General features: G+C 41.6%; 1 protein-coding gene across 2 annotated transcripts in view; it reads right to left on the bottom strand.

The window, feature by feature from the left end:
* Nucleotides 1-1,689: 1,689 nt before the first annotated feature.
* Nucleotides 1,690-15,238, bottom strand: part of rcan3 (regulator of calcineurin 3) — a gene marked incomplete at its 5' end in the record, with an annotated part of 31,116 nt that continues 17,567 nt past the window's right edge. For both annotated transcript variants that reach the window (XM_079286297.1, XM_079286298.1), the window contains 3 exons: nucleotides 1,690-2,283; nucleotides 5,147-5,318; nucleotides 6,547-6,720. In XM_079286297.1, coding sequence (XP_079142423.1) covers nucleotides 2,129-2,283; nucleotides 5,147-5,318; nucleotides 6,547-6,720 — 501 coding nt within the window. In that variant the 3' untranslated portion in view covers nucleotides 1,690-2,128. The remainder of the gene's footprint in view (nucleotides 2,284-5,146; nucleotides 5,319-6,546; nucleotides 6,721-15,238) is intronic.

Here is a 15,238-nt window from a genome sequence, read left to right as displayed (position 1 = left end):
CTCAAGAAGGACTATTTGATGTGAAGGAAACAAACAAAACACAATAAAGTGCTCACATGCAGAAGGTCTTTTGCTTACCAATATTGTTACACAGCAAAAAAGTAGTTTTAGATTTCATGCTGCCAATGACAAACATGGTTTGGACTCCACTCGCAGCCAAAAGCCCTGTGAGGAACATTTGTTCATGTTGCTTCTAAAGCGCTGAAATATTTCACCAAATAAACGAGGTGAAACACTGATATGATACGGGACTGTAAGGAGAATTATCCAAAAAAAAAGGAAAATATTTAAGGTTTATGATTTGTTCAACTTTCCACTGAACTAGAAACTGCAAAAAAGTATATCTGCTAATATAAAATAAAAAACAATGCAATAAGTTGTGTTGGGAAAATATGATTTCTTTCTGCTCACTTTACCAATATACATCGGCTGAGTAAGACAAATCGTTTGTCATGACAAGATGGGGTGAGTGAATGCTTTGGTTGATATCTCATGAGGCTACCTAATTTTCCCCTTTTCTCAGCAAAATGCTGTCAGATAAACTACAAAATGTAAAAGGACGACTTCCACAGACTGCTCAGCTATTTACAGCGAGAAACAGCGCAGTATTCTGGAGCGCAGCAGGAGGCAGGTCGAGATCATCCGCAACTTCTCGGAGATATCAAAAGATACTCGGTGCAAAACAAGCAGTAGTAGGTTTCAGAAGAAAGCCTGACACATAGAAAGTGAGTTTGATCAAACATTAGAGATGTCAAGAACAACAAACGGAATCAGAAAAAAGAAAAAGAAAATCCACATCCCAAACCCCTTGAAGAAAACGAAGGGGATGAACTGTCTCTGATTCATCAGATCTCAACAACGGCGACAGAAGCGAATTTGCCACCAAGTTGAAGACTGAACTGTCAATCTTACGAAAAAACTCATTCAGCTTCCCCCCCCCCCCCGCTCTAAGACGTCACTTTCAACTCTGCGCGGGGATATGCACTTGCGTCAAAAGCGTCACACTGTTTCCCTGTCATCACGAACAACAATCAAAAGAACACCTCAGCTCATCATCTACAGAAGTATTTAAGCATGCAAAAAGTGTGGGGGTATCAAATACATTGTAAGAATACACATCTAGTAGTTCAGCAAAAAACAACACCTCTCCAAATAAAAAAAAAGACAAAAAGCCAAAAAACAAGCAGAAAACAAAAAGTCAAACAGACACCACAACTTTGTGAGTCACATATGACGCTTCGTGCTGTGTGTGATGTTAAATAGGTTCCTTTTTCTTGATATATTTTGTTAGTATTTGTGTTTCTGTACGTATTTTTTTGTAACACAGTATATACATGCAGACAAGAGCAGGAACATCACACACTCAATCTTGATACAAGCTGAAGCGACAAACCAGCAGGTATGAAAATGGATGAAAAAGATACATAAATATATATTAATATATATTAATATATATATACATATATATATATATATATTAATATTAATATTAATACATATTAATATATATATATTAATATTAATATTAATATATATTAATATATATATTAATATATATATATATATATGAATATATATATATATATATGTGTAATCTGAAAACACAATTTATTGTAAAAAAAGAAGAAGAAATATAAATGTCTTTGTTTAACCAAAGATTATTGTACACGACTGTGAGACGAAGGGAGAGGTACAAGCTAACAAGCTAACTAACTAGCAAGCTACTGAGCAGGACTAGCAATGAGAGCTGAGTGTGTGTGATACGTGACAGGTGCCTGCGTTGGGACAGGTAATTCCACCCCTTTTTTGCTGAAAACCAGGGGGGTTGGTGGGGTGGAGGCAAGCGTGCCCGCCGCTCCCCACGCGGTCCGCAGAATGTGATGAGTGTGTGTGTGATTCTCATCCATCCCCTTCAAGCCACCTCATTCCATCGCCACGCTCCCCACAAACGCCGTCTTCGAGCAATGTTTGTTGGTTTTGTTTTTCGCTTGTAGTTGAACTGAAATGAGGGGCATCGACGCTCTCTGCGAGTGCAGAGACGAGCGAGAGAGAGAGAGGGCAGGTGTGTTGCGGGTTTAAGGGGCGGTCGGAGGCCCGCGCCGGTGTCGGGGCGGTGGTTGAGGCCTCTCTAGTTGAGGACTTTGGGGGGTTCCTCTGGACGTCTGGTCTGGACGATCTGCTGCTTTGGCCGCGCCGCCTCGTCCTCCTCCATCTCACTCTCGCACACGTGGACGACCACGCTGGGGGTGGACTCTGTCCCCGCGTGGAGCTCATACTTTTCACCTGGATGAGAGGGAGGGAGAGCAGGAGTTACTAAAGAAAATTCTACGTGAAATACTCTCTCAGTCAGTACATTTATTCAAGTGCTGTCCTTAAGACTTATCTCGTTGTCAACAAATCCCATGAAAAGACCAAGACCAACAATGAAGTTATCCTCCTAAAGTCAAAGAACCAAAGCCTGGTATATTTCATTCCTCTGTGCCAGCAATCTCCACTGTTGTCTAAAAAGAGAACCAACTATGTATAAATGCACTGCTTAAAATAGTACCTAACAAATGCGTAATTTACTCCTCTTTGAATATTGTTTACTAACAACTATAGTTTCCAGCTGTTTGAGGAAATGTTTTTATCCATTTAAATAAATAAAACATTATATTTTTTTAAAGATTTACATCTTGGGCAATAGACAGGGTAGGGAAGTAGTTTTTAGTTTTTATTGATATTTCTGACAACTAGAAAAAAAGATTGAAAGAACAATTTATCCTTTAATTGCAAATTCGAGGCTATTTACTTCAATACTTCCATTTGATGCTACTTCATAGGGAATATTGTACTTTTTGATTATCAGTATAAAACAGTATTTAGAGATAGAACATTTAAATCCAGGCATCAATTATAATAATCCCATAATATATATATTAATCTGAGATTCTTAATGATAAGTGCCTTTTACTTTTGATACCCAAACACATTTAGTTGATACAACTATTCAGAATGATCATTTATTTATTTAACGGGTATGCAGGACTTTTACTTGGAAATGAGTATTAATAGCTTTACTGAAGGAACATTTGTGAATATTTCATCCATCACTATTGATAGTTTATTATGTATTATTGTGTATTCATTACACATTGGGGATCTTTTTACAGCACAACATATTCTCCTGTTTGTCTGTGGGCATTGCATTGAAGATCACGTCAGCACATGGCTTCTAGAGAAAACAAAGAGACCCTTTTCCCTAGAATAGCCTTCCATTTCTCCAGATGCCAAACTCAGCAGACCCTCAGATTGAAAACAAACACTTGCTAGATTGTATCACAGTTTCCATTGAGTTGAGATCAGACAGCTTGGCAGACGGGAGGAAATTGGTCTCGCAGCTTTTTTTCACGGCGGTGCCAAACAGAGAGACGGACGGTGAATGGAGTCCTGCTGTTACCGCCGGGAGTTGACAGAGGGAGTCAGCGCGCCGTGCTTGCAGCTCGGCGCTAATCTGATTTCAGACGCCAGGATGTGAGGCAAAGAACAAAGACATTTCCTGAGTCCTCCTGTTGCTATGGTAACGGCAGGACGTGTCAAAAAGTCTTTTCTGGACAGTGTGTGTGTGTTAGTATGAGGGAAGGTTAATAATCTTTTAGTTGATGATTAAAAAAAGATAGTGTTCAACTATCTTTTAGAAGTTTTCCAGCTAGACATGCAGTTTTGCTGAGAAGGAAGGAAGCTGCCCCCCCCCCCCCACACACACACACACTCTCAATGGCTCGAGATCATGATGTCGTGTCTGAAGCTTGGGAAAATACGCTACGCTGGTCGTGAATCATATGAGAAATCTGACATGCTTTTCTAACATAGTTCTATTCATTTGACATATTCCCTTCTCTCTCATACATTTATTGTTAATGCCATATTTGCGTTTATACTTTCTATAACCTTTTCATTCCTTCATTTAGTCAGTGTGTGTAAAACATACTGCTTTGCATGTTACAGCACAATAGGTTTTATCACACCGAACATGTTTGAAGTGATGTTTTCCACTTAATCATCACGAGCCCACATAAACAACAAACACGGGCAGACATCGTTGGATGTTACACAACTTTTCCTGCGTGTGCGGTGACATTTAATAAAGGTTGCTGCAATCTCAAATCTTGTCGACAAGGCAGACAGCGGCGTCATTATTTCGGAGCGGAGAAGCTGACTGGGGACCGAGGCTGCTCAAAACCTTCCAAATATAACGGGGCTGAGCTGTGCTAACGCTAGCTCCATGGGTTTGCTAAAAATAGGCTGTCCCTAGCTGATTGATTTTCAAAACCAAAAATCAGAGCCTCACAAGAAGTGTTTTTTTAAATAGGCACATAATGGGTACATACTGTTCATTATATCATGCTAAAAGAGTGAGGCTAGCGCCACCAGGTCGCAGGCAAAAACATGATCCCTGCAGAAGACAATACAAAAGTAAAAGAAGCAGCATTGTTCTCAGTACTCAGCAGTGTTTGGCTGAAACACTGTCGGTAGTAAGCTAGCGAACTAGACATGCTAACGATTATATCATGCTAATCCATCAGCAAACACACACAAATATTGGGCCTGATGCATATTTCTTTAGAGACGTCAGAAAGCAGCAAGTGAAGGTTAAGCACCCTTGACAATGACGGATGGTGGCCAGCACTGCGGCTGTAAATTACAGACTTCAAGCTGATTTATTTATTCTTCATGTCGCTGCCTGACCGAGACCATGTGCACAGTAACACTGCAGCAGGAGAATCTACGTTGACAGACGTTTCACATAGAAAGATCAATTTTAAAAGGACCCTCAATTCATAATGACATTATATAAGTACGTAATGGCAGCCTTACACACAACTGCATCTGTGATCTGGTAAATTAGACCCTAATACTGCTTTGAAATGCCTACTGTAATGATTCAACAATGTTCACTCCAATTCTTTTTTTGTCAAACTGCTTCCGAGACAAATACCCTTTCTATATCACCCAGCTGAGGAGCATGAAACTACTTCCTGTTTCTCTCTGGGTGACTCAAATCAGATTTATTACAAACCTTCTTTGTGTGCGTGTTTGTAAATCATGTCTTTGTATTTCATTTGTGTGCAGGAGCATACTGCACACACATCTACAGAGTACTGACCTGGTCCTAGCTTGGCTACTGCACACAGCAGGTCGTAGTTGACGCCGGGCGTAGCGTCTTCGCTCTGGCTCCAGCCCACAGGTGGCGAGGCAGGCGGCGAGATCAGAAACTGTTTGACGGGCTGGGGAGGGGCCAGGTACGACTTGTCAATGTCCTCGTCGCCACTCTGGACCTATCGGAGAGGAGATGACAACTGATGAAGGCCGTAGAGCTCTATAGAGGAGATCAAAGCGATTTGAAGAGGCAGAAAGAACATCTCATGTAGTTCTCTCGATGTATACACCTGTCTCATGGTTCACTGCTTTAAAACACTACATAGTGGACATAGATGCAGCCTAACTTCACCCCATACTGCCTGGGGAAAGTAGACAATTTGATGGAAACAATGTTTTAAATTTTGAATCGCAATGCTCCACAAAGAAGGGTCAATTTGCGACAGTTGTTAAAGTTCTTGTATGTTTATTGTATACATTAGTTTTGCGCCACAGTCTGTAAGTATTAAATTGCAGGGTCCTTCCACCACAGGATTTTGGTGTTACGATAGCAGCCAATTGCCATAATTACAATACCTACATGTGGAATCTGTCTGAGCACTAAAACCCTTCATCCTCTAACATCAAAGTACTGAGAGGCGCAGCAGGGGTCATGACTGGTGATGTTATTTGTGATAAAACGGGCATCAAAAGTTGACTCATGGTTTCCCAGGAAGCAGGTATTTGAAGATTCGCAGGCCAAATGACGTCCAGGCATCTGGGCTTGAATGCGCTTTAAATAGATAGTCACAGTTATTTTAACAGAGCTTGGGTGCAGCACTTCCACGGGTTGTCTGGTCTTTCTACACATCGAAATAAAGACATTCAAACGGTTGTGTGTCACCAGTTAGATGTCAAATCTGTTGCTTTTCACCCAAATCTAGTCCACTTTAAACCAAAACGACCAGACATCGATTTACCTACAGTTTATAAGAATAATCTTATTTTTGTGACTATAAGCGAATATGCATAACAATTTCATCACAGTACTGATGATATGTGCTCTTCTTATCTTTGTACTGGAGACACACTTCACCTTGTTTTTCTTTCCCTCTCTCCTCCAAAAGGCAACAGACAGACACGCAGCTACGATGGAAGAGAAATCAAGAATTTATGCGTTCATGTGTTCAATCATGTGACTGATGAGCTTTGACAGGAGGGTTGAGAAGAGAATAAAAAAAAGAGGAAGTGAGAGGACTTGACAGGAGAGCCAGTCTTACTCTCCCTTTTCAGAGTTTCTTGTGTTCGTGAATTTCTGTCTGTGAATGATGCACTTATCGCATAACTTCCCATGTAAATAAGCACTGATCTCTCTTAGACGGTACATGTCTAGACTGCCCTTTCCCAGACCCCTTAACTGACACTCACTTGGGCGAAGTAGAGTTTGATCTTATTGCCGTTGAACTCGGACTCGTGCAGCTCGATGCGAGCGCGGGCAGCGGCCTCTGGGGTGCTGAAGTTGATCCGGATTCTCCGGAAGCTTTTAAACATCTGGAAAGTCGTCTGTTCATCGTAGCTCCTAAACAATGCCTCAAACCTCTCCTGCAAAAGCAGAAAAAAAACATTATCCGTTAATGAATGTGGATAAAACACAATAGCAAGTAGACATAGGTAAAACAACAGTTAAATTCAATATTGACGAATCTGTGTATTCAGTTTTCAGCGAATGCTCAAAGAAAACATTTCACAGAGCCCCATCTTCAGATTACTTCAGAAATATAAAATTACATCAGGAAATGTTATCAAATACTCCTATTGAGCCTATTTCGTGTAAATATTGAACACAATCGACGTTATCACTGCACTATATCCATAATTTTGGCGAGACATTTTAGGGTGAGCTAAAATTGGGGGCTTTAAGTTATTCACTGGCACTCGAACTGCTCTGCAGGCATTTCATTTGCTATTGTGTTAATGGGGAAATTAGATTTCAATTATCCCCTCATTTTGCCTGCAATCTCCTCCGAAGCCGTCTGTCTCCCAGTCCTCTTTCCTCACTCTCCCCCATCTCTTCATGCAACTCTCTCCCATCTCCGACCACTCCCCCCTTCTTCCTCATGCATAACATGTCTTTCACCGTACCCATATGATATATTCCCACATCTCCTGTGTTACTCTGTCCTCTCCATGGGCACCGAAGTGGCCTCCTCGGCTGTGAACTCAATCAAGCAGCTCAGAAGGAGGGCGAAAGGAAAAGGGCCGCCGGGAGAGCTGGATTCTGAGTAATCAGCAGTAGCTCTGTTCTTTGTCTCCTAACCGACCGTCTCTCAGCACGGGCGCAAACGTGACCATGAAAGTCTTCTTCAAGAGGTGGACTGACCAGTTTCATCGCCACCACTTTCCACTGAAAGTGTGTGCAAAGACAAAATGCCTCGTTCCCTCTGATCTGTTTGTGTGCCCAATGTCCTGACAGCCACACGTGTGCACCCACTGGCACCAGTGGAAACACACGACTGCCACTCCCACTCCCACATCACGCCCCTTTAGTCGCTGACACAGCACCTCTCACCAGGATGGAAAGGTGTGCGTGGTAGATGGCCTCAGCACATTAGTGACAGCTTCGCGACGGTAGCCACCAGCTATACCTGTAAACTCAGCACACTGAGGTGAGAGCTCGCTTCTGTCTTCTGCGTGTCCTTTGGATGAATCCAACTCTCGCACATAAACTGCACATCTGGCCTCAACGATTAGTAGGATTGAATGCACGTTCATGCCGTCATCACAAAGAACCCTGGACGGAAGCTGTGCACTGCTAGAGGGCTTTATTCTCAGGATTAGGTTATCTGTCACTTTTTCTTCTTCAACCAATCAATTGGTCTATAAAGCATCTGGAAACAGTGACGAGTGCACATCACAATCAGTCAAAGTCATTTGCTGTTGTTTTAAAGAAACATATTCAGTTGTTCTACATTGTGAGACAAGAATCTGAGAATATGTAACCATCAAATATTTGCTTGGACTTTAACGATGAATTGGTGAATCGACTAATCGTTTAACACTGCTTTGCAACATGTAACTTCAAGACAGGAAAGTAAAGTCAGCACTAAATGTAAAAAAATAAAAATAGAGGTACAATGTTAGAACGTAGCTGTATATTATCATACTGTGACATACATCACCTTGTAATACAAATACAAATACATTTATTCTGCTACCGCCAAGGAAACATCCAAACAGATGTAACACTAATTGTCCTTTGCTGTCAGGAAACTATTGAAGAACATCATTTGTAAGACCTTTAATAATTAAAGTAAGACTACTTTCCAGTCCTCGATGGATGCCTATTAAACTACAGCCAAGTACCTTTTAGCAATTATTATTATAATGAGAATACTCTTCAAAGTACCGGGAGTCTTCTGCATCTCTGCAGAGAAATCACATCATCACCCGGTCCGACACACGCAGAGTTGTTAACGACTGTGCAAGCTGTGAAACACAGTTATGCTGCGGTGTGGTGTACACTGTGGTAAAACAATTTGCGTTTCAAGAATAAGCTGATTAATTTACTCATAATCTTCCCTGCTTCCCTTCCTGTTTTTCCCCCCCTCAGTTCTTCTCCCCATGTAAGTGCATCTTTCCCTTACGCGCCTCGGGGTTGCTGGCTAAACCTCAGCGCTGACTTCACCTCCAGGCTCCGTGATACCATTTTGAGCCTAGTTGGCCATACAAGGTGCATTCTAAAGAAGCACAGCAAAGAGGTCAAATCAGGAATGTGTGAATATCTCGACTCCTTTTACGTGTTTTGAGGAGAATTACCGAGTAACTTAGCAATTAGAACGCCGCGATCGCAAAAAAAAAGCCAGAGGAGAGGGGAGAGTGTGACTCACAACAAAACAGACACAACCACGTGTTACGTTTGCTCATGAAACATTGATTCTCTCACCCCTGACAGTCAACTGCTAAATAGTCGTTAACCAAATAGCTTCTTCCCTTTAATTGTGTTTAAACAGCAGAAGAAATGTGTCAAAACGTTGTATTAAAGAGGTTAAAGGGTCACAAACCAGATTTCTGTTTGAATCAGTCTCTATTGACTACCCCAACTCGATGGGTTTGAAGTACATCACAGGAGCACATCTGTAATACAGAGCAACATTAACACGTAAATGTCCACTGTGTCGTTACAGCTGTTGCAAACAGATGGAACTTTTTCACTGAAAACAGCTGCTTTTTACTACTGAACAGGAGGCCGATTGACCAAATCAGTCCCCCCCCCCCCCCCCAGGTAAAACTAAAACAATTTGCTAAAAATGCTATAAAGCTCCATAGCGCTGAGACAACTTCCACATTCCACCAAGTATTTTTTTTCCACTGCTAGTCTGAAAATATTGATTCGTGCACCTTTAAGGATTTGGGGTAAATAATCAGCAAATGTATCGATCTAGAATCTACCTCCTACATTCAACCAGCTATTGTTTGCAGGCTAACTCCTCTGATTTAGGCTTAATTGCAATTAGCTTGAGAATGACAACAAAGCACTTGTTTGGCCAATCAGCAGAGCCCACTTAAGCCCCTGTTCATACTGTGAGTTTTCCATGAGCCCTTAGCCAGCTACTATGACTCACATGTCATCAAACTCCATGTGTGATAACCGATAACACACACACACACACTCACACAGCGGGTACTTCCTTTACCTAAATTGATGTTTTGGCATGAGGAGAGATGTGGGAAAGCTCCGAGATCATGTTCCAAAATAGCATGTACTGTTTGTATTCAACCACTGACGCCGATACACCCACGGCCGTTTGGAGTGAAACAAGTGAGCGTGCTCGTCACTAATTTATGTGGTCTCTATGAGCGGACATCCTGAGGGACTGCGAGGAGGAAGAGGAAGGGTAAACGAGGAAGAGGAGAGGGGTGTTGAGTTACAGCGGGCTGAAAAGTGACCTGCTCATCTGCCATTGCAACCTCATTGTAACCCGCTCCCTTTGTTCTCTTTGTGCATGTGTGTGTGAGAGAGACTTGTGAGTACGCGTGTGTGTGATGTTGCAGTAGGTATCCACACACACACACACACACACACACACACACACACACACGCACACGTTTGCATGGTAGAGTAATGTCACAGGTAGCACCATTAGGGCCGAAGCCCAACTGAAGGACGACTGGCTTGTCCAGAGATAGACTGGTTTTAACTGCACACACACACACACACACAGCTTGATCCAGCACCTGCTACTACTGTATTTGCAGTGACTGAGAGGAGAAGAGAACAGTATGTTCTTGTTTTTCATTCTCAGCAAGGCCGATAACATCTATTGGAGAAGCTGGACAAAAACATGATTTATCTCACAAACAATGTATTGACCTGCCATCACCCTCATGGTTCCATCTCACATTAAAGTCCATGTTTTACTCACTGGCTTTGTTCATCCGACAAGAGAAATCTGATGTGTTTAGGGTGGAGACAGTCGAGAGGAGGTGGTGGGAAGTCGCAGCTCTCTAATAGGCGACAATTTGGCTCGATTAAAACGGCAAGTTGCTGTCGTCATCGCTGACCACATGTTTCTCCATGTCACCTTTAGGTAACGCCCCGTGGTGTACCTCGACAGGATACATTCTCTTCGGGCCCGCTGCTGCAGAACTAGGAAAGCCCGGGGAGCGGTTTCACCACATCTTTCTCTCTCACGTTCATTTTGACACATTTCACGAAGAGGATCAATTCCGATTCTTGCGGCCCATTTTTTGAGAAATGCAAGAACAAATGTAGAACTCACAAATGTGTACAACCATTTGCGAGTGACAACCATTTGTGAAACGTGGCGCTGCAACAATTAGCAGAGCTCAAATATCTCTTGAGTTGAAGAGGCCCCTTGAAGATAATATCAGCAAAGCGCTATATGAAATATTTCACGTTGCATCAGAAGAGAAATATACTTTAGGCTCCGTGTTTAAAATTTCTACAGATTTTCATCATCATTTTTGGAAAGGTGCAATTGTTTCCTGTATTTTATTTCTCCATAGAGTAGGCTACACCCACAGAGCTATTTCCTGCTGCAAGAGTAAAAATATCAACACAGTTTATAGTAAACAAACTCCTCTTGGGAGAAAATGCTAATTAGCTGCTGCCAATGTGCCTGACTTCTTCAAATTGCAAAGAAAATAGAGTTGAACTGCAATGCTTGAACCACAAATTGTATTTTTTTTTATTTTAAATGTGTATTATGTTGTTAAATAGAAGTTGAACATTCCCTCAGGTGAAGAACACCGTGCACAAAAAAGTCCCAAAAAAAAGGGACAGAAAGCAATCACGCACAACAACAATCCCATGTGGAGAGATGTAAAGCATGCTAGTGAACTGCAGCCACTTCGGCCGGTGGCAGCAGGGCCATCCTTCAGCTGATTGCCTTTTGGGTAATGAGGCAGTTATGTTCCTGATGGTAATGGAAAGGCTGTCGTGACGGTGGCAACAGGACATGACTGCGACACAGGGAGGCAGCAAACGCAGAACCAGCAAGTGGTCCTGACACACAATCATCCAAAGAAAAGATCAGTCAGCTTAGGGATGAGGTGCAGGTCTATTGAGCATTGTCATCGGGGGCAAAGCCGGGCAGCGGAACAATAAACAGCACTGATTGACGAGAACAGTAGGTGTTGAGCTAAAGTTGAGGAATTTAAATGTATTTACAGTATATCTACTTTACGTCCAAGTAATTAATCGGTCAAGTGGCGGCGCATTGGGTGTAAACCCTGTGACAGATGACTGTGACTGGTGTCCCCCCCCCCCCCTTATGTAGAGGAAGGATTACGTTTCTTCAATGTGTAGGGATCACTTACAATTAGCAGAGCGTCAGGCCCGTCCTGTTCTGTTCGCACGGGAAACACAATGAAGGATAAACTCGCACTGAACACCGAAAACGATGCAAGATTCTGAGTATTCTCGGTAAAGTGCGCTCAAAGTGCGTTTTGTCGACTCATTGTGCAGTTTCGGGAGTTAAACAGGGCTCACATATTCAGTTTGTTCTCTGTCACTGCATGAGACATCAGCTGAAACACACCGACACATCCCATCATTCCTTTGATCAGCCATTTGACTACAAATACACTAAACACACACAGAAAGGCCACAAAACAATCACCCCAAGTTTGATTTCAAAATGCAGGCTTTCGCATTGTTGGAATGGCATTGGACAGCAAAACGTAGCGATCTAATACAGATTGACGATGAATAATTTATAATCATTTATTTTTCTTCGTCTTTCATGATGGTAAACTCAATAGTTTTGGGTTTCCGGCATTTCATAGACCAACTGATTAACCAATTAATCAAGAGAATAATAAACAGATTAATAAGTCGTGACAAGAACCATTGGTTGCAGCCCTAACTCAGTCAGTTATTTGTGTTTCTGTTCATTCACTGTTGTTGTTTTTTTTATGCTTACTACTTCTTTTATTATAGTTTGTTTTAACTATGTTTTTACTATGTACTGGCTCTGTGGCACTCAGATTTTTTTTTTAATGAAAAGTGCGTTTCAAATAAAATGCATTGTTATTATTATTATTATTATTATCTACAAGCATGATTTGTATGAATCTGCACTGGCCGAGTCACAATGCTCTATTCTGATCTGATTTCTCATTTAAGATAGTACAGTATTTAACATTGGTAGGCATGACTGTAATCCACAAGCTAGTCCAATTCTATGTTGAATTACACCATTTGGCATTTTGGATCAAAATGGAAAGATTAACTGAGCCTAATTGGGATGTAAAGAAGGGTTATTCAGTGTAACAAACTAGGCCACGGAGCCTCGGGGTGAGTCAGGGACAGTGTTACACTAAAAATAGATCATGTTGGAAGAATCAAGAAAATGTATTTCTTAAGTATGTGGACCTTTGTTTTTAATTACAGTCCTCCCTAAAGGGCCCAACTGGATCCAGTCTAATGAGGTCGAACCAGAGAGGCAGATTGTAGAGATAACAGCTGGATGATGACCCTCATACCTGCGTGCATGTTTGTTCCAGCACATTTTTGCCTCACACATTCCGTATTCTTTCCATTACTGTGCTCCAAAACAGAGGCAACTTTCCATTGAGATTGTGTCTGCGTGCAGTTACGACTGTCACTCGTGACATGGAAATGTATTATGTTTAAAACACAGCAGACCTTTTGCCACGAACACCCTCGAAAATAAAACAAATACTCAAAATGTGAAGATGTTTCCATTACTTTTTTTTCATATTCTACAACACAGAACCACACACATCTCAATGAACCTGTTACTGAGCGGCTCAGTGTGTGGTTCAGTTAAATGTCCTGTTGCTTACAGACAGGAAGAAAAAGGGACAGACTGGAGGGAAATAACAGAGACAACCAGAGTCTCGAGCTAAACACACACACACAGTTGCTGGAAAGCTCACTGCAAAACAAGCCAATCTGTTCAGTAAATGTTAAGGTTTACCGTTATGTATTTAACTCCTCTCAGAGATGACACTTTGTTCCCTCCTCGCACGAGGGACGAATTTGACAGTCAGTCTATTTTTATTTTTTTTATTTCTAATCACTGTCATTAAATCTGTAATATTAATATGCTTTTGGCAGGTATAGCCTACATAGTCTCAGTGATTTTGCACCAATGTTGTCTCTATACTTGGGAGTTTGTGGCCAGTGAAGAAAAGTCTGTAACCTGCAGTTAGCTTGCTGACTCCTTTGGATGAGGTAATATGTTTCAGTGGATAAACTCGGAGGTTGTGTGTGTGTGTGTGTGTGTGTGTGTGTGTGTGTGTGTGTGTGTGTGTGTGTGTGTGGTGACCAAACACTCACGGCTTCTGTCAAAGCAGCTATTAGTATGAGCATAGCAGCCAATCCTCAGTATTACAGAACAACAAAAACAACTTATGATTAATAGCTTTTGTGTGAGTTGTGAGGGCCGGGGAGGCATGTAAATTGGGGCAAGTGTTACTAAAGCGGGATCAATAGTTCGAGCGGGGAGCCGCATCGACAAGGGCCACCGCTGCGGCGCTACACTGCGGTCCCCTCGGGGACAGTGTGTCCACGGCAGGGAGATTGAAATCAGTTTACAGCATGAGGGGACACATTCATCCTATTACCACCAATCTGGTAGTTGTGGTTTAAATTGAGGAGCTTTTCCTAGCCAGCAGCACTTAAACAAACACACGCAGACACATTTTCACACACTCTTAACGTGCTAGCATGTCCACACAGTCCCTCACGTAGATTCACACACTTAAGAGGCGACAGTAATCCAAAGAGTTACACAACATTACATAAGGTGGTGAAGATGTGCTACAGCTCTTACCTTAGGCTACAACAGCGTAGACAGATGAGCTCTTTCTCTCTGCTCACCACTGTCTTACCCGACTTCTTTATCTGTCTGTCGGCAGTTAATCACAGCACCCAGCCCTGGTAGTAATCAAGCATTACTGGAGCAAAGCTATAGGAGCATGGCTGCACAGCTGGCAAAGTGCAACGCATGTTGTGTTTCAGTGTGTGGATGGATGGATTATACATAACATATGGGCAGTGAAGGAAAGTGAACACAAGTTTGAAGTACTTTTACTTTACTTGAGTATTTCCATTTTCTGTCATGTTATGCAAATATTGTACTTTTTAAGGCAGTGCATATATTGCAAAGCTTTTGTTGGTTACTTTTTTGATTACAGTTATTAAAAAAATATAATCAACAAATGAATTATGATTGTATTATTATATATTAAATTACCCAGGAATACATGAAGTCGTCCAATCTAGCCCTACCTTTACCAGCTGCAACATTATGATGATATATATATATATATATATATATATATATATATATATATATATGTATAATAATGCATCAATAATTGAACTCACGATATATTATTCTGACATTTTGAATTGAAGAGTACTTTTAGTTTTGGGACTTCAAATATTTTTTGATGACTGTGCTTTTACTCGAGTTCTATTTTGATTGCAGGACTTTTACTTTCTGCACAGTGGCATTGCTTCTTTTAGGAAGTACAATATCTCAACACTTCTTCGACCCGTAATTTCAATAACGAGGCCGATCATTGTGCGATAGTATTTCCGCATCTTTTTCCTCAGCGAGTAAGT

The sequence above is a fragment of the Melanostigma gelatinosum genome (assembly GCF_949748355.1).
Source record: "Melanostigma gelatinosum genome assembly, chromosome: 16".
Classification (NCBI taxonomy): domain Eukaryota; kingdom Metazoa; phylum Chordata; class Actinopteri; order Perciformes; family Zoarcidae; genus Melanostigma; species Melanostigma gelatinosum.
Note: the sequence above shows the minus strand (reverse complement) of the source record. Positions and strands in the feature narration are given on the sequence as shown.